Source organism: Macadamia integrifolia, chromosome 1 (genome assembly GCF_013358625.1).
Source record: "Macadamia integrifolia cultivar HAES 741 chromosome 1, SCU_Mint_v3, whole genome shotgun sequence".
NCBI classification, from domain to species: domain Eukaryota; kingdom Viridiplantae; phylum Streptophyta; class Magnoliopsida; order Proteales; family Proteaceae; genus Macadamia; species Macadamia integrifolia.
The window spans coordinates 18,513,582-18,536,869 of record NC_056557.1 but is presented as its reverse complement, the minus strand read 5'-3'; the positions used below and the strand labels follow the sequence as shown (position 1 = coordinate 18,536,869).

At 37.9% G+C, this 23,288-nt stretch overlaps 2 protein-coding genes and 1 long non-coding RNA gene across 4 annotated transcripts; 1 reads left to right on the top strand and 2 right to left on the bottom strand.

The window, feature by feature from the left end:
• Positions 1-1,468: 1,468 nt before the first annotated feature.
• Positions 1,469-7,914, top strand: LOC122079406. Of its 2 annotated transcripts, none has more exons than XR_006140443.1 (3): positions 1,469-1,532; positions 1,747-1,817; positions 1,927-2,170. It is a non-coding gene; the product is annotated as an uncharacterized LOC122079406 (long non-coding RNA). The 2 variants fall into 2 exon arrangements; XR_006140444.1 differs by lacking the exon at positions 1,469-1,532 and adding an exon at positions 7,847-7,914 and having other exon boundaries at positions 1,745-1,817; positions 1,927-1,978.
• Positions 7,915-9,715: 1,801 nt separating this feature from the next.
• Positions 9,716-12,196, bottom strand: LOC122071428. The gene is made up of 3 exons (XM_042635818.1): positions 12,141-12,196; positions 10,013-10,234; positions 9,716-9,947 (listed from the first exon to the last, which is right to left on the bottom strand). The coding sequence occupies exons 1-3, from the start codon at positions 12,194-12,196 to the stop codon at positions 9,716-9,718; spliced, it is 510 nt and encodes a 169-aa protein (XP_042491752.1).
• LOC122085448 (receptor homology region, transmembrane domain- and RING domain-containing protein 1-like) lies at positions 12,091-22,274 on the bottom strand. The gene is made up of 4 exons (XM_042653888.1): positions 22,062-22,274; positions 21,629-21,859; positions 13,073-13,468; positions 12,091-12,610 (listed from the first exon to the last, which is right to left on the bottom strand). The coding sequence occupies exons 1-4, from the start codon at positions 22,204-22,206 to the stop codon at positions 12,516-12,518; spliced, it is 867 nt and encodes a 288-aa protein (XP_042509822.1). The 5' UTR covers positions 22,207-22,274; the 3' UTR covers positions 12,091-12,515.
• Positions 22,275-23,288: the final 1,014 nt, after the last annotated feature.

The window sequence follows — 23,288 nt, the reverse complement described above, 5'->3', positions numbered from 1 at the left end:
TTCGAAAAAATGGTTTAATGAGTTTTTCAAATTGGTTGGACAAACTCTGTTCTAGTTTGAAGAACGTTTTTGATGGAGATTGTTACCTAAAATAATAAGATTTTTCTGATATAGTTTACATATGGGACTTATATATATGAGTTAGGTTTCAACAGAATCTAATTTCAACTTATTTGGAATTCTAAAGATATTTATTTTCTATTTTTCTATGTTAGTAGGAAAAATAGGTTAAGACAAAATTGTGATGAAATTGTATAGGAAGATACAAAGATTGTTCTATTTTGAACGATAAACGAAACCGATATTTGAAATGACATCAAGGTAAGTGGAACCTCTACCCTAACTTGTTTATGTTTATAAGTATTATCCAAAATAGAAATTTATGAATACTAAGTCTATTTTAAACCTTGGATTTCATGATGTTTTGTCATAAAAAAAATCTGATTTTGTAAACCTAATGTTTTGTACATGAGAGAATAAGGAACCAATTGAATTTTGTTCCATGATTTGCATTATATGTACATAGCAAAATTTTTTAAATTGAGCATTTATTAATTACATAATATTAGTTACTAATATTATCTATTAAGTTGTGATTATAATTGTATGGAGTAATGTACTATGTGCAATACATATTTTTTTTTTTAACTAAAAGATACTTTTATTAAAGAAGAGCAAAGAATATATCAAAAGAAAAGAAAAACTAGGACAGGGCAGGCACCACTATGTGCATTGCATAATTTTTATACCACATAAGCTTTTGTTTGTGTGTGTATTCTTTTAACTTTGGTTTACATACTTTTACTATTTTTATGTATGAGATACGTTGTTTGTTGTGGTAATGATGCTTTATATTATCGACTTTAATTGAGGAGGGGTATGAGACTTTCAGTAATTGTTTTGTTATTTATAGTTGTTGGCTTGTTGATTTTTAACAAAAATTGAAGCTGATTTTATGTTCAGATAGAGACCGACTAGGGTGGAACGAGAGTAGTGGATACACTTGAATTCTGAAATTGTTTCGTTTTTGGATGAATTTATTGTTTTATGTCTCACCTTATCAATATTAGCATTATAATGTTGAGGTGATGATTGGTTCAATGGACTTTTTCTTGGTAGAATTGTGAACTATTAGATAATGTTACCTATCTTCGGTAAGATCTACCAATTGTTATTTTACCTTTAGGCGGTATGACGTTATCTTTGGGAGATGTTGGACACTAAGAGCCCATTTGGTATAGTTCATAAAAAATGTTTCTAGCGTTTTTTCATGTTAATAGAACGAAAAAACGCTGAAAACCGTTTGGTATGTTTAGGCTCCGTTTCAGTTTTTTCGAAACTGTCAATGTGGTAAGAAACGAAAATGGCCCAATTTGACAAAACGCTCGGAGGCTGTTCCGTCGGCCACGTTTCGTTCCAAATTAATATAGGGAGAAACTTTCATTCCCGATTGTCCGCGATAGAGAGAGGAGAGCAGAGAGGAAAGAAGAGAGAGCCTAGCTGAAACTGTGCACGAGAAATCTTCACCTCAGGTCTGTGCTTTGCCTCTCCTCCTTCTTCTCCTTCTTCTTCTTCATTTCTTCTTTTCTTCTTCTATTCAACCTCTTCTTCTTCTTCATCTATTGTAACCACAGAGAGGGTTTGTGTGAAATTTAGGGGTTTTTTTCTCCTTCTTCTTCTTCATTTTTTCTTTTCTACCAGAGACAGAGATTGATTAGCTTAACAAAGTTCTGGTTTCGAATATAGTTTGGAACTCGCACAGAGAGAGGAGAGAAGAAGAAACAGGAGCTCGCCCCCTTGTGAAATCTCCTCTGCAGGTAACTTTGATTTCGGCTCTTCTTCTCCTTCTTCTTTTTCATCTCTTTTAACCTCTTTCTTCTTGTATTCTAACCTCTTCTCCTTCTTCTTCATCTATTGTAATCACAGAGCAGGTATTGGGACAAATTTTAGGGTTTTTCTAGACCACCTATACAGAGAGGTAACATCTTCTTCTTCTCTTCTATTTCGTCTTCTTCTCCTTTGCTTCCTGAATCCATACACCTCTTGTGGTACCTAGTTTCATCTATCACAGTGTTGTTGTAAGTTTGTTAACTTTCAATTCTTCCAATTTTCATTTCAGCTTGTACAGAATCTTCACCAATTGAAATGTGCATTCTTGTTTTTATGTTTACTCTAGAAGTTGTGTATTGAAGACTTGATTAATTAATCTGTAAATAAACCTTGACTACCACTTCCGAAGGTAACGAAAGTTCTAAGCAGAATACTCTCTCTTGTGTCTGTGCCCAGATGAATGTGTACATTACTGTTTACTATGAATTAACAATGCAGGTCTGATTAACAACTCTTTAACTTTACTTTGGGTCTCTTCCCAATGTTTGAATTTTGGGTTTGTGTGGACATTATGCTAGACTTATACTGTCAGATTGCAAACTTTTCCTAGGTTGCTTCTTGAATGTGGTAAAGCTATATGGTTTTCTAGTTTTCTTGAACCAGTATATATTGCTAAATTTACACTTCCTTGTGAGAAAATTTCCGGATTAGCCCTCAATATGTTAGGCCTGAGGGTTTAGTTCTACAGATGGGATCATGTACACATTTCAAGGCTAGAATTAGGAAGTTGGCCACTTCAGACCAAAGATCATGGTCAATATAGCATAAGGTGCTTTGGAAGTAGTAATTAGATGTTCAGTTTTATTCTATTTGAATTTCTCCTCTCTTGGGTTGTTATAGGTATTTTTGAATTTTGGTTTTGATTTATTCCTGGATCAAGTCTGGTTTGGTTGTTTCTGTTTTTGGTTTGAGCTTGGTTGGGTCTAGTTTAGGCTATAGAGTTATTGGGTGACTCTTTGATAAGTTGGGGGGAATTTTTGGTTTTGAAACTTAAAAATTATGTAAGAGTCTCACCTCTTGACTTCTTCTCTAACCAATTTGAGATTCTTTGATAGATGGCATCAACTTTTATTAGTGCTCCTCTACTTTCATCATAGGTCCCTTAACAATAGTTCAGTTTAATGAATTTGGCATGTGGAGTAAAATACTTTGTTGTGCCTGCACTCCAGTGTTTGTACAAATGCATGAGCCAAATCTATTGTAACTGTGTATAGAGCTTTTTAAAATCAGTTGTAAATAAAAAGAAACAGTAGAAAATCACCTTATACTACCCATTTTTATATTCTCTTTAAGTATATTGTTTCTTGTTGTTGTCTAACCTTGAAACATGTGCAGTATATTAGTGAGATGAATGGTTAATAAAGTATAGCATATAGGATTTTGTTTGAGTCTTGATTTCTGGATTGATTAAATGTTCATTTTTTGGGGAAGCATTTTAAGCACTATAAGTTTAGATCTCTCCAATTAAATTAGAATGCCATTTCCTTTAAGCACATTCGTAACCCATAGATTTTTTTTATACCCTTCAAGGCAATCTCCTAAGCATCTGAATTGAAGGATTGTGCATGACTGCATGTTCTTATTCTCAAAACTTGTTTCTCATTTCATTAGAGTTATGGCTATTTCCTAGATGATGAGTAAGATGAGATAAAGAATCTCCCTTGTATATTACCCATGTTCTTTAGTCCGGGGTTTTGGCCCTTTTTTTTTCTTTCAATTTTGCTGATCAGTTGGTGAATGCTATTCATTGGTGGGCAGTCATTTCATATACAAACTCTTATTTATTGTCTTATGCTTTCTCTTCATAACAAAATTTGTTAGTTGTAAAAGAAAAAAGGAACAGTTGCAGTTGTGGAAAGAAGGAATTAATAAAATTGAAAAGGGTAAGCGTATAACAGTGTTACTAGAGATTGGATGGAAGCATTTTGCTTGTTGGTTCTGGTTTCTATAATTATAAATGGAAATCATAAATGTATCTTTCTGAGCTCAAGGGGTTTATGGCAATGGAATACACTATTTTCTTTTTAATTTTGTTCATTTTGATCATGAGGCCTTGGAAGGATGATTGCTAGAGCTGCGGAGGAAGGTCTTTTGGAAGGTTTTCTATGACTGAACTAGTGTCCGTATTATTCTGCAAATGATGCACCATGTTTTATGAGGTGCTTTGGTGATGTACTTTTGATTTTCTGAGGCTGTTTTGGCTTGGGTTTAATTTCTCCAGGATATCGTGTGTGTGGTGGTTAAGGTGATAAAATTGGCAAAATTGGCTTTTTGTCTGCCCTATAGATTGGGAATAAGCTCCTTGGTTTGCCTGGGACATGTTTTCCATACATCTTATAAATTGGAATTCTTAGGAGCCAGTGATAGAAACAAGTAAGAGAGAAGATGGATTTTGGGAAACATTGGTAAAATCTTTAAACGGGTAAGCTTATTCTAAAAGAGTCAGCAGTTGCAAGCATCCTCACTCATTGTTCATCTTTATCCAAGTCCATCTCGATGGCAAATCAATTTTTAGAATATTCTGCTGGACTTCCTTTGAAAGGTATAGGTCTACTCATCAAAGTCTCATCTAGTTTATTGGTCTTGGATTTTTTAACCCCAGGGACTTGGTGTTCTTAGGTTTAGAATGGTCTTTCCAGAACTGAAGAAATTCAATAAACTTCTGATTGCGTGGGTCTACCTAAGGTTGCATCTGGAAATTTAAATGCAGCCCTACAGTTTAACATTTAAAATATTATGGCCAACCAAAACTATCACTCCTGCAGCAAAGTGACTGTGAAAACACAGCATTACCATAATTTTCTTTTTTGCATTTTTCTTGTTTGGGGTTTTTCATAAATTGTGTATCAAGGACTAGTGACAACTTCCATCTCTTAAAATTTACTTACATTACAATATTTTTTGGTGGTAGTATATTCAATTTTTAGAGTGTCAGCATGGCTCTTCAAACATTTCCCAAGTTTCAAGGTTAATTGCTATGTATTCCCTAATCTTATTTCATTTTGTGTTTGGTTGTTATGTTTTACCATTAATTTTGCTAACCTCAAATGTCTTTATGCGTATTCATTAAAACTGTCCCCGATGCTTTTCATGTGAATAATCTGTGGTTTTAAACTCTGCTTGGTTCCCAGTATGCTAACTTTTATACTAACTTATAATGTCTAGCTATTATGTCTGGAAGTAGTATCCCTGCCGTTAAGTGGTCAGAATTTGAGACCACTGTTTTCATTGAAGCAATGAAAGAAGCTGTAAAAAATGGTCACAAATCCGGTAATTCATTTAACAAAACTGGATGGGAGAACATTACAAAGCAATTTCAATAGGCTTTAAATCGTCCAGTTGAGAGAGAACAGTTACGCAATAAGATGAACAAGTTGAAACAAGAGTATCAACAGTTCAAGAGACTGCTTGACACAACTGGATTTGGGTGGAACTCAATGACAAAAGCAGTCACAGTTGATGATGAGTCCGTATGGGATAGGGCAATACATGTAGAATAGATTTCACTAGCTAGTTGAATTATTTAAAAATTAGATTACAATGAGTAGTACATCTAAGTGATACAATTACTGCTTATGCAGGCAAATCCAGGTTGGTTGAAATACAAGAAGTATGGACTAAACAATTGGCCAGATTTGAGCATGGTATTTGGGGATGCATATACTAGAGGTAACTTAGGGGTTGATAGTGCTCAAGATTTGGATGGCATCGAAGCTGTTAATATAGTTGATATTGAGCAAGTCTCTCACTCCCCCAGTACCCCGATGCATATAAGCATGACTGACCCCTTTCATGAGGATACTCATACTCCAACTCAGACCACCACAAAACGAAGTCTTGATAGGACACCTATAGGACGAAGAAAAAAGAGCGCCAATAAGGGAGATAGCCACGTGAAGGACTTGTATGGGAAGTATTTATCCATGAAAATTGAGAAAGCATCCAGTACTTCTGTTACATCTCCTGTTTGTGGTGGGGTAGGTGCATCTTGTCCTCAAGATTTCAGTGTGAGTGCATGTGAGGCGGTGATATCCTCCATACCGGATATATCAAAGGAGATATATTTGAAGGCCACCAGTCGTATGTGTACTGATCCTAGTTGGAGGGAGTTGTTTGTCTGTGCAGAGCCTACGAAGAAGACTTGGCTTTTAGATGCCTTGGAGTAGTTGAGGTTGTGTTTGAATGCTACTTTTGATAATTTTGGATTCGAGACTCTACTTTTGATGTGTGTAATTTTACTTTTGGAGATACATTGCATGATTTGGCTTTTATTTCTTTTGTGTTTTTTTCCTATTATTGATGTGTGTAATGTTGAACATGTGTTTTGGGTTGAGACGATGTGTCATCGTGTTATGTTTTACAGTTATTTGTTTCCAATTGTGTAGTAATTGTTTATTTATTGCAGTTATGTCAAATGCATTATGTGAAACTTCTAGTGATGAAGAAGATACGATCATTCACATGGGAATGGAATTATTGAGTGATGCTGTATATATTCGAGAACCATGTAGGGATAGTGTATTTTCAGGTGCTGTCATGATGCATAAGGTATTGAATGGGCATGCCAATAGATGCTATGAAGAGTTTAGGATGGAACGTCATGTCTTCCTTAACCTATGTGACTATGTTAGACATAGGGGGTGGTTGAAAGATACGACCAACATCCGAGTGGATGAACAACTTGGAATGTTCCTATGGATTGTTGGGAAGGGTTCAAGTAATAGGGACACCCAAAATCATTTCAACCACTCAGGAGAAACAGTTAGTCGAACATTCAATGTTGTCTTGATTGCAATGCAACGCCTGGCTAAGGAGAAAATCAGACCGCCAGACGTCAATATGATACCGATAGAGATTGCACAGAACCCAAAATACTATCCTTTTTTCAAGGTAAATATGTTAATATGATATATTTTTGTAACTCAAGATATGAATGTTTATATTCTTATATGTACTGGCCATTTAATTGTCAATATATGTCATAGCATTGCATTGGCGCCATAGATGGTACTCATATCCATGCGGTAGTTAAAGAGAGGATCAAATTCGATATAGGAATCAGAAGGGGATCACAACTCAAAATGTGATGTGTGCATGTTCATTTGACATGCGATTCACATATGTATATGCGGGATGGGAAGGTAGTGCAAATGACTGTCGTGTACTTGAACAGGCAAGAAGTGATCATCGATTGAGTTTTCCACATCCACCTCCAGGTATTAACTTTATACTATTATATTAGATTTTCATTTGAGTGTATATGTAATAATATACATTATTTTTTGTCTGTAGGAAAGTATTATGTTGTCGACTCTGGGTATGCTAGCCAATCTGGATTTTTGACACCATTTAGGGGTGAGAGATACCATCTACCGGACTATAAAGGGCGTAGAAGATCCCCAAGAACAGCGAAAGAGTTGTTCAATTATAGGCATTCATCACTTCGGAATGTCATTGAACGCACATTTGGGGTATTGAAGAACAAATTTAAAATTTTAAGGCTAATGCATCAGTTCCCAGTGGAAGCTCAGGCATCAATCGTACTGGCATGTTGTGGGCTACACAATTATATTCGAGAAGAGCATATTGCTGATGCAGAATTCGTGAGGATGAGCGATGATTTAAAAGTTACAGAAGATGACTTGAATCTGCCACATGAAGATTTCGTTGATCATTCTACAATACAATCAAGTCAACGAAATCGGACAAAAGAGATGAATGCCACTAGGCTAAGAATTACAAATGCAATAGCTAGACAACAAAGGATGCCAGAACTAGTTGAAAACTAAAACCGATAACTATTTTGCCAAAACTGAAAACCTAAATTGATGTTTCAACACACGTAGTACTTGTTTTATGATACATTTATATATATGGGACAAGTTGATATATTATTATGAATGTCATATATTTGGATGCTATATTAATTTTTTTGATATTTAAATTTCTGTTACAGATGACTTCTTCTATGCCCCCACTCATGATAGCAACTTGTGAAATTTGTGGGAAGAGTTGTGGTAAATATACAACCAAGTCGGGTAAAAATATTGGAAGAGAATTTTTCAAGTGTGAAGATTCATGTAATTTTTTCATGTAGATGTGGTAAAGGTCAATGCAAAGTACGAACTGCGACGAAAGGTCCAAACAAGGGACAGTATTTTATATGTTGCCCAAATTCAACTGGGGTAATTTATTTCTACGATTGACCTATACCTATAGATAATTTATGATTTTTGTTTCATTCGATGTTAAATTTCAACGACCCTAATCACATCTACTATTATTTGATATAGGCTGATAACCGTGGATGTGATATGTTTGTATGGTTGAAAGATGAAACACATATCTCTACCATACAACATACATTATGTTCAGAAAGCTCAAGTTCAACATCAACATCATCCAGACCACCTTCCATTTCGAACGAGTACATGAAAGGATATCTGGAAGGGACACTTAAAGGATTAGAGGACCAAACAAATAAGATGAAAGACATCCTCCATACATTTAAGTCTTTAGACTTGGGAAAAAAGTGAACATTTGGGGAATTATGTAATAGTTAACTTGCACCTAGGCATTGTTAATACTGTATTTTATTCATCATTTGGAAACCATGTTTTTTTTAGTTAGTGTGTAATATTTTATTGTCCCAAAAGAATTTATATGCTTATAGTATTTTAGTGTTATTGTTGTAATTATTGACTTAAAAGAAAAGAAAAAAAAAAAAAAAAACCCGTTTCTGAAACAAGCATTACCAAACGGCAGAACTGTCGTTTCTTGGTTCTGAAACTGTTCTAGAAACAGATTCACCAAACAACCCTAAATCGTTTAAAAACGACGTTTTGACACAGAAACTGAAATTTCCGTTTCTGATACGAAACGCCGTTTCTGGAACAGAAACGATACCAAACGGAGCCTTCTTTATTTAAGTTAAATTTCATCATAATGGTTTGTGTGCACTTATTGATTTTATTGTTAAGAAGTGAGTTTTTAGGGGGAGGGATTGGTATCTAGCGTAGCACCTAAGAATTAGGAATGCTAGCGGGATTATGATTGTAGGATTTGATCAATTTGAATTGAATCATTGGATGGGAAGAAGATATACAAATTTACAATCCACGGTTGCAACACTTTTTCGCTCTCTTCTCGACGGAAAATACATTCATTTTACTAGATCCAGCTGGAGAAAGCGAATTCCAGTGAGATCTGGACAGTGAGATCTTTTACCAGATCAGACGGAGAAAGCAAACTCCGGTTGGATCTGTTTTCGTTTTCTCAATTCAGCAGAGTGAGAGAGAACGTAGTGGAGATATGGTGTAGAAGGAAAGAGGGAGAGAGAACCATGGCCGGAGGTGGAGGAGGGAAGGGAGCTTGCACATCTCTGCAACCGCTGCCGCCGCTGCCATCGCAACAGAAATTGTTTTCTCATGAACTCGCCGGCAACAGTTGTCTATTGACAACGGGTTTTTTCCCTTTCTTCCACCGATTTATGGAGAGCCGCTGCTACCGCCGCTATTCCACCAACTCCTCTGGTTTTTTTTTTTTTTTTTTTTCTACAAAAGGCCCAATCTGGGTCTGTAAACTACAATTCCAAGCCAAGTCCATTTTCAAGTCATAAAGACTTGCCAAATACACCTGAAAAGCAACCAGGAGGTCTATGATCACAAAAATGTCGCAACGTTGAAAGCCAATTCCGATCTCAGTTAGTCTTCACAAAATGGGGCGACAGCAATTTCCCAATCTCCAGGAATCCAACTGTCTCCTTCCCATCTAATATTGTCTTCAACTTTTCATCGCATCGGATCTCCCTTTTATTTGCTGGGTTCTAAAGGCTGTTGAGTTTGATGTAGTCCCAGATTTTCTTGACGGCATCGGTACGAGAGGCCTCAGATAAGCCGAGGAACTGGCGCACGGCAGGGGACACGGGAGTGACCTTGAAGATACCACTGGTACGGTTAGGTCCTTGAGGCTTAGTAGCAGCGACGCCGGAGGAGGTTGCGGCAGATGCTTTTGCCGCCTTCGCAGCTGCCATGAGAGCCTGAGAACCTCTAAAAACCCTAGAAAACGACAAAACTACAAGGTAGCTTTGCAGTTCTTTCGGTTTCCCCCCCCCCCAAACTACCAACTCCTCTGGTTTGAGCTGCTGCTACCGCCGCCGTTGCGGCTGCCCCCGTGGCGGCAGCCGCGACGCTGCTGCCCCGCCGTCGCTGCTGTAATCAGAAGAGGTTGCTCCCCATGACTCGCTGTTGCAAGCAGGAGCGTTTCTCCACCGACTCCTCTGGTTTGAGCTGCTGCTACCGCCGCTGTTGCGGCTTCCGCCGTTGCTGCTGCCCCGCCGTCGCTGCTGTAATCAGAAGAGGTTGCTCCCCATGACTCGCTGTTGCAAGCAGGAGCGTCTCTCCACCGACTCCTCTGGTTTGAGCCGCTGCTACCGCCACTTCCCCGCTGCTACTTTTCCCGACTTTTGAACTTTTTCTCTACCAACTTTTGAACCTTTTTTTCTCCTGGTTTGTCCGGCAACAGTTGTTTTTCTCCTGTTTCTTTGCTATCAGTGAACATCGAGAGGAGTGGTTTTTTTTTTATTCTTTTCTATCGATTTGCACTTGGCGATGATGCTTTGAGCACACCGGCCGGAGAAAGGGATGTTGCCGGCGATGGTGATGCTTCGACACACTGGCCGGAGAAGGGGCTGATTGGGGGAGTAGTACCGTGGAGTGGCAGGATTGGACAAGTTTTGTAAGACCTCGCCACATAAACGGTTCAGATTTTTTATGTTTCATCTAACGGTTAAAATCCTGCTAGTATACCTTAGTATACCTTATTCATAGGTGTTACGAACAGTAGGGGTGTCAACTGGTCAGGCCAGTCCAGTTTCGGTCGGGTTTAATTGGGCTTGAAGACTTTCAAAGGCTACATCGTGTCCGTCCATTTAACTAATCGGGCTTAGTTATTGAGGGCATGGTACACTATATTCGGTCGGTCAGTCTCGGGCTATAATCGGACTACCTTAATTGGGCTTTAGTCGGGCCTTAACCAGGCTACGGACATGTTTAATGTTAAATGGGTTTTAACCGATTTTTAAACGGGCCCTCTTTAAAATGTGCTCTTATATTCTGGCCCACTCATGCAAGCCCAAAAAAATGATAATAAATCAATAAATGATACCAAATATAACCATTATTTAAAATGTGAACATGTCTTTACTTTTTAGTTTGTATTCTTTAATTTGGGGGGTAAAATAGGTATTCTACAATCATTAAAGGGTCGGGCCAAGTCGGTGCACAATAGGCCGGTCTTGGTCTGGTGTTATTAGGTCGGTCTCGATCGGGCCCCAGACGGTCCAAGTAGCAAAACTGAGACCGACCATTTATAAACGGGCTAGGTTCAAACCCGACACGTTTAATAAACGGTTTGGGCTGGATCGGTCTATAAACGATCGGTCCCGGTAGGTTTAGTCGGGTTGGACCACGAGTTGACACCCCTAACGAACAACATACCTATCCTTTTCCCTTTTATAAAATATCCCCCAAACACTATTTCTGTTCTTTTCTTACTCTAAAAGCATTTTTGAAACAATTTTACCAAACATTGTTTCTATTCCACCAGAGTGTTCTTACAACAAAGAATAAAAAATGAACACTTCTCCAAAAGAACACTCCAAGAATAGAAGTGTAATCAAACGACTCATAAACTTGCTTCTCGAAACATTTTTTTACAGACATAATACCATTAAAAAACCCAATAGTATCTTCGAATGCCCAAAAGGGAGAGGATTCGATTGTCTTTTTTCAGGTTTAAATAGTTGAGAAACTATCGAGCACAACAAATTTTTTTTTTTCTCACAAATTTGTTTCTAAAAACGACGGAACAAGGCTAACTGATTTTATCAAAAGCCGTTTCTAAAATTGTAAATAAATATAAATTTCGATTTATGTTTTTAGAAATGGATGGAACAGATCAATTTTTTCAAAACCTTTTTAAGTTGTTTTTCCATTTCTGAAAATAACAAAATGTAAAAACAGAATGTTGTCAAACGGTGTCTTATTTCACGAGTCCACGTCACTGCCGCTTGACCTCTGGGTCTACAGTCTACTCATTAACCTTGAATTACACATGAATAATGACATCTAGTAGCAATTAAAAGCAAATCATGGGGCACAAAAAAAGGAAATGGATGATATCAGGTTTTGAAGCAATAACTAGAGAAAGGTTTCAACAGATCAATGAATTTAAACCTTCATCAAGTATACAGTGTAGTGCCCAACGATGGATTTTCATCCTGAGCCTTTCTCATCATCATCGTCATCACTAGTATAAAGTGTAGCAACTATACAAATGTTTATTATGAACTTGAATGTATTGACAAAGATACTAAGAAGACGAGGCAGCACACACATCTTTTACTACTTTTCTACATGATACATAAGATGCTGCAAATGTAAAAATATAAACCACCATGATGCCCATGCTTATCCAAACCTATGGAAGTGCGAGGTAAAACCGGAGGGGAGAACACTGGTATCACTGCAAGCAAAGGTAGACACACAGAAGCCGGGATCCTGATGTAGTAAAACGAATCAATGATCACATCCAACATTAAACAACCATAATAAGTCTTCACATAGTTAGTCCCCCATGCTTGGGCTCATGTCATGCTTGCACACAGGGCAGACTGTCCCCCACTTGGTTAGCCATGAGTCCACACAGCTTGCATGAAAATCTGCCAGTACGTTCAACATTAGTCACAATCCAGGGTCAAAACATACATTGATTCATTTTCTACCAAAAAAAAAAAAATTATATTCAATTGAACTGTTAAAGGGATCACAGCTAGGAGATTTCAAATTCCAAAATGTCTCCATGAACAATCTTATCTATCCAATAGTGTCCACCATAGCATTGTGAGAATCCAAAGATTCATTAACATCAGAAATCAATTGGGAATAGGATTATCGAGGCAAAATTTCCAGCTAGGAGATTTATTGAGTGAAGCATATTGATGGTTTTGTTCCCACAACAAATGTGCCATGCAATGTAGAGAACTGCTTCTCTCATTCCTGAATCCTAGTCCAGGCCGAGGGTGTTCCTCTTCAAATTATAAAGCTCCTTTAAAAAGCATTGGTAAGACTTTACAACATGCACAACTAAATTAATTAAACTAAGCAAAGACCGTAAAACTTACAATGTTGACAAGGAAGAACCCTCAGAGTTTCCCCATCTCTGTAGTCTTCAAGACAAATAGCACAAGTTACTCCCATGCGGCAGACACTTGAACTAGCACTGTAAAATGTGAAGGATGGAAGATCTTCGACTATCCTACTATCTACACTTGGAGAACGCTGGTACGTGCCTTGACGGTATACACGTTGATTGCGAGTAAAGAAGAATGTTGCAAGGACAGATACTATGACAGTAAGAGAGATGAAGGAAATTACCAATACAGTCCAGGCGGTTTCCTCTAACAAAGATCTGATGCAACACTCTCCTTCTTCACCTCGTGCAAGCTTCTTTAGAGTTTCACCTGCCACCTTTGACACAAAGACTGCATGCACCCATATACCTTCAGGGTTTCCAATCACTACATACGACAATGGAAAAGAAAATGTCAGAGACTTGAAAACAACAATGGAAGAATATTTCGTACATTGAAATGCTTAGAACGAGCAATAATGCCTGATACCATAGCAGCACAACAGGGCAAATCCTACTAAAGCATTACTAAAAGAGAAATCTAATAGGTTAGTAATGCAGAGGCCAAGTACAAGCTAGAGTACCAGAGAAGGAAGGAGGCAAGACTAGAATCCTAGTCTCTCTAAGAAGTTCTGTCTTCAAGTTTCTTTTCCTATTTTGTCTATGTTTATTTGTCTTAGTTCAGGCTGGATTAGGATTCTATATGTTTAGTCCTATTTTGATTATGTTTTCTTTATTAAGTCATGTCCTAAAATTATTATTTTTTCTTTATTAACTCATGTCCTAGTTCAGGCTAGTTTCAATCGAAATTTCACAATTTCGATGATATTTCGACCATGTTTCGAGTTTCAATATCGTTTTGCTAGTTTCAACTCCAAAGAAGGAAACTTCCTAGTAAACTTAAGTTTTTGTGATTTTTTGGCCAAACCAACCCCATATCTATGTAATGAACATGAATAATATTTGATAATTATGAAATGTTTCACTTTATGTTTATTCATTCTTAAAACATATTTTAGTTGTTTTAATTGAATTATGTATGTTCAAGTACTAAATTTTGTGCATACACTACCAACCTAGGGTCCAAAGGCAAACTGTCATTAGTTTTTTACAATCTAGGAGTTCCACTATGTTTAAAGGGCCTAAAATAGGGTTTCCTAGAAATTTGGGAACTAATTGGCCATTTGGGCCTCGAAACCAATAACCAAAACTTTGCAGGTTTCGACCAAAATTTTGCAGTTTCATGAAACATTTCGGTTTCAAAACCAGGCTTGAAACTGAAACCTTGAACCTTGGTTTGAGTCCATATTACATTACTAAGATTATGCTCTGATTTTAGAATCATAGTTTAAGAGTGTTAAATATGTCTATTTGACTATTCCAAGTAGCAGTTTGAGTTCCAACTTACTTTAGGACTGTTAGAGAGTCAGTTTATGAGTGGTATATATAGATGTAACAGCATATGGCCAAGACATAAAATAATAACTTATAGGGAAATTTTCTTGTACCACTCCTAAAATTGAACTTTATTTCCTATAAGCCCCACGATTTGAAAAAAGATCTCCCGTACGTCCCACACTTTCATAACAAAGTTTCTAATAAATCCATCGGTTAGAAGAAAATCGTTAAGTGGTGATGTCAGAAGTTTCCTATAATCTAAATGTCCAAACTACCCTTGGGTATGGGTAGACTTACTGTTATACCCCTTCACTTTTAGACCCCCAGATTTCATCGTGAGTTACAGGTTTAGGGCTTGGGCTTGACTAAAAATGGAAAATCAAAAGCAATTGCTACCCACTTGCAATAAGTCTTTCATGGCCCCATGACTCCTACAAACCCATGGTCAAGATGAGGGGGAAGAGAAGAAGAAGAAGAAAAAGAAGGCACTTCCAGGGTTTTGCAAAAATCCCTCCGTTGCAGAAATGGTTACTTTCGGTTTCACCAGTACCAGGTGGTCAGGAGAGCATTCCCCTACCGAATCAAATGAGCCAGATGAAACTCTGGGCTACGAACGATGTTCGTGCAAAATTCGAAGTCTTGTATTTCTTGAGGAAGCTCAGGAAATTAAAGAAGAGCAACGGACATGCGAGAAAATTTTGCAGATGAGTTGAAGCAAATCAGGAAGAAATGGTTGGGGAAAGAAAGAGGGAGGAGGAGGTAGTTCCAGAAGCTTTAACGTGAAGTGAAGGGCATGGAAGAAGAGAGGGGAAGGAAGGAGACATATCAGGTCAAGCGGATCCAGAGACAGTTGAAGAAACGGAACAAATTTGGTATGATGATGATGATGAAAGCAACAACGAGACTGGTGAAAATCAGGCTGACAGTGGTACATCTGTTGCAGATGTGAATGAGATGGAAAGTGTGTGCAAGGTGATTGAAAAGCTGTTCACATCAGATCGAAACATTGAAGCAATTCTTCATCAAAGTGGGATCGATCTCTCTCGTGATCTCGTACTTGATCTGTTAGCTCAGTTCCAAAATGCTTGGAGGCTTACATTTTGGTTCTTCTGCTGGGATGGGCGATGACCAGTATTCTTACATTAATCGAGGACACATGATTCCATGATGGGAATTACCCAGAAGACGAGGCAGTTCAAGAGCATGTTGGTGATGCTTTGAAGAAGAGAAAAAGAGGTGGAAGAAGTGGTGGGTCCCACTTAATTTCGTGGGTTTTCAGGGGATGGGGATGGGGATGGGGATGGGGATGGGGATGGGTTTGTTATATAAAGGTTAGTCACAAGGTCAAAAAAGTCGCACATTTTAAATTAACGTTGTTACTCATTAGGGTACGGTAGATATTCTTTTAAAATCGTGGGGTTACAGGAAATAAAGTTTATATTTGGGGGTGGTACAAGAAAATTTCCCTGGGATATATTATTAAAGTTTTCTTCAAGTACTGTGGATTCTGTTCTCGTTCTGTGGATTTTAAACCATACTCTTGCGGATTCAGGAGTGGTTAGCTGCCATAGATTCAATAGCAAACCTGGTGAATTCCAGGTGAGGCTTTGGTGACTTCAAGTACTATGGATTCTGTTTTCATTCTGTGGATTTTAGACCATACTCTTGTGGATTCAGGAGTGGTTAGCTGCTATAGATTCAACAGCAAACCTGGTGAATTCCAGGTGAGGCTTTGGTGATTTCAAGCCTACAGATTGGGCAGATTCCTAATCTGGTTTTCTTTATTCTATTGAATTCAGGACAGAATATCTCAGCTTCTTCACTTGTGGCTGTATTGTTTCGTCTTGTTGCAACTTTCATAATTTAAATTCTGATTAATAGTTACAATTCTTCCATATTCTTATTTCAATTTGCCTTTCTAGTTTTATAGTTATGGTTTCTGTTCTGAACTCCAAGTTTTAGTTGAAATCTGGTTTTCCTAATTTAACTCAACTACTTCCAATGCTGACTTCCCGAAACTGTATCATTCTTTTCTGAAACAGCCATCAGGTCTGGATCATATTTTACAGACCCAGTCTACCTATTAAACTGACCCTTCAACTAGACTTTCAGACTGATCCGATATATTTTGATTAAATATTAAACTTTCTCTTATTATGGCTGAGTTCCTTTTCCCTGCGACCCTGTCACAAGCTAATTTGCAGTTGGAATTCTCTTGGTTCAGGATTAGTTCTGCATCAATGATTGTCAAAAGGACAAGGAAAGGGCGCAAACATCCAGTTTTACTAACAAATGAACTTTGTGGCTAAGCCTTTTTCCCAACAAGATGGGAATGAAAATATTCTGGTGTTAAAATTTTTCCTCCTTCCAAGTTTCCGTGCTTTGTAATCAGTTCTTAATTATTTAAGAGGTGATGCTAGACATTAGCATCATATTAAGTGCTGATTCCAGGCATGCTCTTATATGTTAGCCTGCATAAATCAGCAGGAACATTTTTCCTATGACAGAATCTTGTACCGTCGGCCATGTAAAGGAATCAGTAAACTAGGTGGTGCATCTATGAGTCTATCTTTAACCACGTCTTCAACATAGACAATTTATTGAGGCGGGTTTTCAGTATGTATAAAGCTGGAAGACAATACTGCACAACTGTCATGTAGCAGTTTGGTAAGGGCTCAACTTCAATGTACATGTTTCCTACCCCATAATGTAATCATTGCTTAATTTTCAGACAAGTCTGAGTTTTCCATGTGTAAAAGATAATGCATTGAAAATTATATTAAACAGTCAAATCTGTTTGGAATTGTTAGAAGAAAAGGAAAATTCAATAAATACGGGAAAGCCCAACAATTGATGAGCTCCTTTATGGTTAGGTGGGCCACAAACTTTTGAAACATGCCCTAACCAGGGAGTTACATATGGTCAGATTGATTGCAGCCACTTCCATGTGGCATTGATAGGACTATGTGACAGAAAACTCTTTCCCAATCATATATAGCAAAGAAAATCTTAAAAAGATGCTCTAGAACAAGGTTATTAAGGCGTCGCCTCAATGACGCCTTGGCGTTAATGCGTTTTTGTGGGGTTAAGGCGTAAGTCACCTTAGTGCATAGTTGTCACGATGTCAAATCAATCCAAGGCGGTGGAGAGGTGGCTAATCGATTTGGCGATGAATTACCCGTTATGGCATTGCCATGGTGGTCAAATCGCCCATGTGTCATTTTTTATTTTTCCTATTTTCTAAAGTTATTTAGTATGCTACTTTTTTATTTCTCCTATTTTCTAAAGTTATTTAGCATGCTACAAGCCTACAATATATACATATATACCCTATAACATATAAAACTAACATTAAGCAACATCAAATCATCAAAAATCAACATAGCCCTATCAAAATCACCCTGCACTTTACAAAAAATCGACCGCCTAATGAATCAAGCGTGACCTGGCGTCCATGGCGGTGCCATGGCGATGCCTATCAGCCAATGGCGACTACCATTTGTGAGTCACGTAAATCATAGCATTGCCATGGACTTCTTTTTTCACCAGGACGCCAAATCGCCGCCTTGGCGACGCCATGACAACTATGCCTTAGTGTCAATGTGGTTTTAATTTATTGTTATTATTTTTATTTTATATTCTATTTCCTATGTTTTCTAGTGGCTTGTGTACAAAACTCTTGTACACTACATCACATCGAATCACATAAAAGGCATAATAATCGAAAGCATCCCTCAACTCTGGTTTCTCACGCCTTTAGTTGGGGGTGAAATGAAATCCTCAACCCTGGACCTGGACCTGCTCTGTCTCCCGCTCCATCGACTCCAACTTTGGCGGCCATGAACCTGGCTCCAGTGATCGACTCAGATCTTGTCTTGGTAAGTTCTCTTCTTCTTCTCTGTTGCAATTTTTATTCTTTGTTCTTTTTCTTTTCACCCTCGACTCTTGCTCCAGCTCCAGCTCCAGCTCCAACGACAGCGACTCTGACTCCTGCGACGACGAACCTGGCTCCAGTGGACTACGACTCAGATTTTGTCAATGTAACTTCTCTTCTTCTCCTCTAATTTTTTTTGTTCTTCTCCTCCGACGACCTTGATCCCTCTGTCGAGTTTTCTATTCTTCTTGTTACCTCGACTCTTCGCTATTGAAGTATTTCTTTTCCCTCTTCTTCTTGACCAATGGTACCCTGATTGCCCATTTTTTCCCCTTCTTCTTCTTGACCAGCGGAACCTTGAATGCAATTTCCCCCCCCCCACCCTCTTCTTCTTCTTAACCTGCGGTACCTCGATAAAGCTCTAATTCTGTTTTTTACTTTCCTGTCAGAACAAGGGCTCTCCTGATATTCAAAATCCTGCCATCAGAATTTCTTCAAATTTTGCAGGATTGTTCTATCATCATAATAGACCACTCAACCTTATTTTTTGGTCAATCTAAGTTTTCATTATTGAGTCATAGAATTTCTCTTCGCCTATGCTTATTGTGATTTTATTGAACTAATCTCCTACTAGATTTTCCAAATTTGGGGTTCGACTACATTAGCCATTAGGAACTAATCTCCACTATGTGGTTTGCACTTTTGTTTCCACGTTGATTCTTCTATATTCTTAGATCTTTGTTCTTATTGCATGATATGTGAAAATGCATGAATTCTTCTATATATTGATTGAGATTGCTATTGCCATAATAAGCTGTTAGCATATATTGAGTGAGATTGCTATTTTTGTAATGGGCTGTTAATTTATATATTTGTATAGCTTACTCCCTTTAGTGGGCTGTTAATTTACATGTTTATGTAGTTTACTACCTTTAATAGACTGTTAATTTATATGTTTGTTTTACCCAAAAAAAAATTATATGTTTGTGTAACTTTTGTAGTGTTTTGTTAAATAGAGAGTATGATGTGTTTGTGAATTTGTGTAGTTGGATATATAACGATAAACAACACTAGAATATTTATTCGATAAGGCGACGCCTTATGCCCACCCTATCGCCAAAGCGCTTTGGAAGACCCTCAAATGCCTCGGCCGCCTTTCCTCATTAATAACTATGCTCTAGAATGCCAAGAAATGTCTTTCATTCTAACCATGATGATGAAAGAGATTTTATGCCGAGTGATAACCTATAGTTAAAAGTCTGGATGTTGAGAATTCATTGTTGATCTGAAAATGTAGGGCCCATTTGATAACGTTTCTTCCGTTTCTATTTTAAGAAACGGAAAACAGAAACGGCAGAAACATAAATTTTCGTTTCTAGCATAGTTTTTAAGGCGCTGATGCGGTCTAGAGATGGTAAGGCAGTGCTCCGCCTTATGTGAAGTGGCGCCTTATGGGTTTTTTTTTTTAAACACATTTTAAAGTTACTTGATGAAGTTTTCAAATATAGATTTTTTATTGATAGGTGTATGGTTTTGTTAACACTGGAGATGTATGGGATCAGCTTTACTCCACCAAAATAACCGAAACAAATAAAACAAAAACACGATTCACAAACATGGATTGGATTTTGTCAAGGATTTTAAGAAAGGGCTTTGAGAAGGAATCAATGAATAAGGAAGAACCACTGATCCAGGCGACCATTTTGCTCCGGCAGCGATGAGCTTGCTCCGGCAGCGATGAGCTTGCTCCGGCAGCGGTGTGCTTCATTCTTCTTTAACAGGAGTAGAAATATAGTGATGACCTTAGGGCTTAGGCACTCATTTTGGCATCATAGAGGTAAGTATAATAAATATTTGTATTTTTTATGTCTTCTTTTCTTTATATTTATAATTTTGCTTCATAATTATGTATTTATATTATGTTAATATGATTGATGATTGATGATTGATGATTGATGATTGATGAAGTTGAATTTAGTTTATTCACTTTATTGATTTGTTTTCTTGATGAATATCTTACATTGGTATGAATATGAACATTTAATATTTATTTAACATATGAGTAATAGAATTCAACTAGGATTTGAGCCAAATAAATTAATTTTATAAAAAAATTACACATAAACGCTTTAGTTGATAAGGCGACGCTTTATGCCCGCCTTATCGCTAAGGAGCTCCGAAAGACCCTCAAACGCCTCCGTCGCCTTACCGCCTTAAAAACTATGGTTTCTAGAAACAGAAACGGAATTGAAAGTGTTTGATAAGTCATATTTCTGAAAGTCAATGGTAACTAGCGAAAGAATGGCCAGGAGTTGTTTCCAGAAACGGTGCCTAAGTCGTTTCTTGAACCATAAATAGGTAGATATTTCAATTTCTATTTTTGCAAACAAGTGAAACGAAACAGTTTTATCAAATGATTTTTGTTCCGTTTCTGCCATTTCTGTCCGCAGAATCGCGTTTCTTGAAACATCATCAAACGGGCCCGTATTGTTGGTATAAGAGACACACACTGTTGCCCGATCATAGTTATGCTACTACCTTAATATTTCTAAGAGGGGTTACCAAAGAACCTTGAAACTAAGGTCTCCAGTTCTAGCAACTCTGCACACTTGGAAGTAGTTGGAATAACAGTCTTCATAACATGCTGATAATGGTTTAAGCTGATGTCAGTGAAACATGTTAGTTCTTAACACTGCTAAGCAAGGCATAATGTGAAAGACACAACTACTAAGCTGCCAATGCCATAAATTTTTCTTTGATTCCAGCACTGGCTTGGCTCCTATACAAGAACCATAGAACCATATAAGGCCCTGGTTGTGCCACAGTGCATCATATTTGAGAGGATCAGAACCAACCACAAATCCACAACTACCCTAGTTGTGCCACAGTGCATCATATTTGAGAGGATCAGAACCAACCACAAATCCACAACTACCCTGCAATACCATTTCCATTCAAATGAACTTATTTTTCTACACATTCTAAGAAATAGCTCTTTAATTTTACATATGTCTAATATAGAACACAACCTTGATATTAGGTCAAACCATCGGTATTGGCAGAATTTACACAATAATTTCCCTATACTAGTTTTAAAGTGGCCACATTTTGATCTCTGTATCTCTCAGAAATAATAAATTAAGAATAGATCTGCCCACCATTGATCTGATAGAACCAACCAAACTGTAAAGCATGAACCAGAAAAGCAAAGATAAAGAACCAGGAGAGGGAGGTACGTTAGGGAAGTCAAAATTAGTAAAGGAACATAAAACTCACTTGAAACCAAATTCTTCCTGTCTCGATCATCATACACAATTGCGGCACGAAAGCCACCCTCTTGAGCATTCCGAACTTTATCCTCGAAAGAGCAGTTACCTCTAGCAATCAGAGCAAACCGTACCTTATCGTTTGCTTCGGAATCGAAGCTAGTCTGAAGGGAAGAACAGGCATCCAGAGGATCTGCCACATACAAAGCTCCACAAATACCAGACCTGTTGACACCAACAGCTGTGAAAATAAATAAATAAATAAACTGATTTATACAGTTTTCAAAGATTTTTACTTCTATTTCAACGGATTAAAAAACAAGGATTAGAAGTAGCTCATAATAATGAGAAGAAAGGAAGCAAAAAGTTAAACCCTAGACCCATTGATGAGTATGAAATAACTTGGTCTAAGAAAACAAAGTAGCAGAGAGAGTGAGAATTACCAAATCTGGCCGGAGCATCAACGAAGGTGACGGAGATTGGTTTTCCTCTGATATGAACAATACCGGAAGAAACTCGAACACCGTAGCAGAGAACGACTAGACATCCAACAAGGGTTTCCGTAGCGAGAAGAGACGCGTGCTTCATTATCTCTTCTTCTCTAAAAGTCTGAAGGCCGAAAACCCCTGATAACAAAGCGAAATAAAGGACCTGCGCTCATTTTTTATTTATGTTTCTCAGAAGCCGCAACACATAGCTGCGACTTTAAGTTGCATCGCTATTGATTGGTTGGATGACAACTTGCGGCCAATTAGAAGCGGTGCGGTTTCCCTTAATCGGTTAGATTTTGATTTGATTTACATTTTGATGAGGTGAAATCAAAATCAAACCGGATAACAATAAGTTAAATCCTACTGGCCTACTGTATTATGCCTTGATGAAGTTTGTGTCAACATCCCTGCCGTAGAAAGATAAGGAGAAAGTTTTCCTCCATAGGGCTGAATATTCGAATTTAAATCTGCTCCACATACATTCATCTGGATATACGTGTGACGATCCAACACTTGTAATGGCAAAAAGTGGGACATGTATTGGATTACATGTACATCTATAGGTACGCATGTGCAGCGGATCCAAACTTTGAACATTCACCACTATCATCTTAAGGTTATAAGAGTTTTAGTATGTTTCTCAAAATACCCTCTTGATGCCACCGTTCGCATTTGAACCTATCGCAGTAAATGGACTCACATTCAGTCGTTCACTGTGACTGAAGGAAAACTTGGGGTAGGGCAGACATTTCATCCCCTAACAGAGTGACTGGATGCAGGGCCACACTGCCTTCTGGCTTCTTTTTCCTAATGTTTTTTTATTTCAAGGCAAGTTCGATTAGGTGTTGTGTGTGCATGCCTGCATGGCATTATTTTCCCAGGGTCGGCTGGCGACTTTCTTGCTGTTTAAGCTAATTATTGGGCAGGTGCTTTCTATCGGAGGGCTCCCCCTACACCTTGTGTCCCACTACAACCAACAGTGGGGTGTGTGTACCCCCAAAAGGGGCATTGTGATCATTTTGTGCCCATGTCAGTGGCACAGGGGGAGCTCTTAGACAAAAAACTTGGCTCCTAATTATTTTAGGGAAAAGGAACTCTGCCAGTCTATGCCCCTTATCCACAGACACAGCTAGGCGTGAAAATGCCCAACGTGCAGGATATCTGGGTTTTTTCACAACC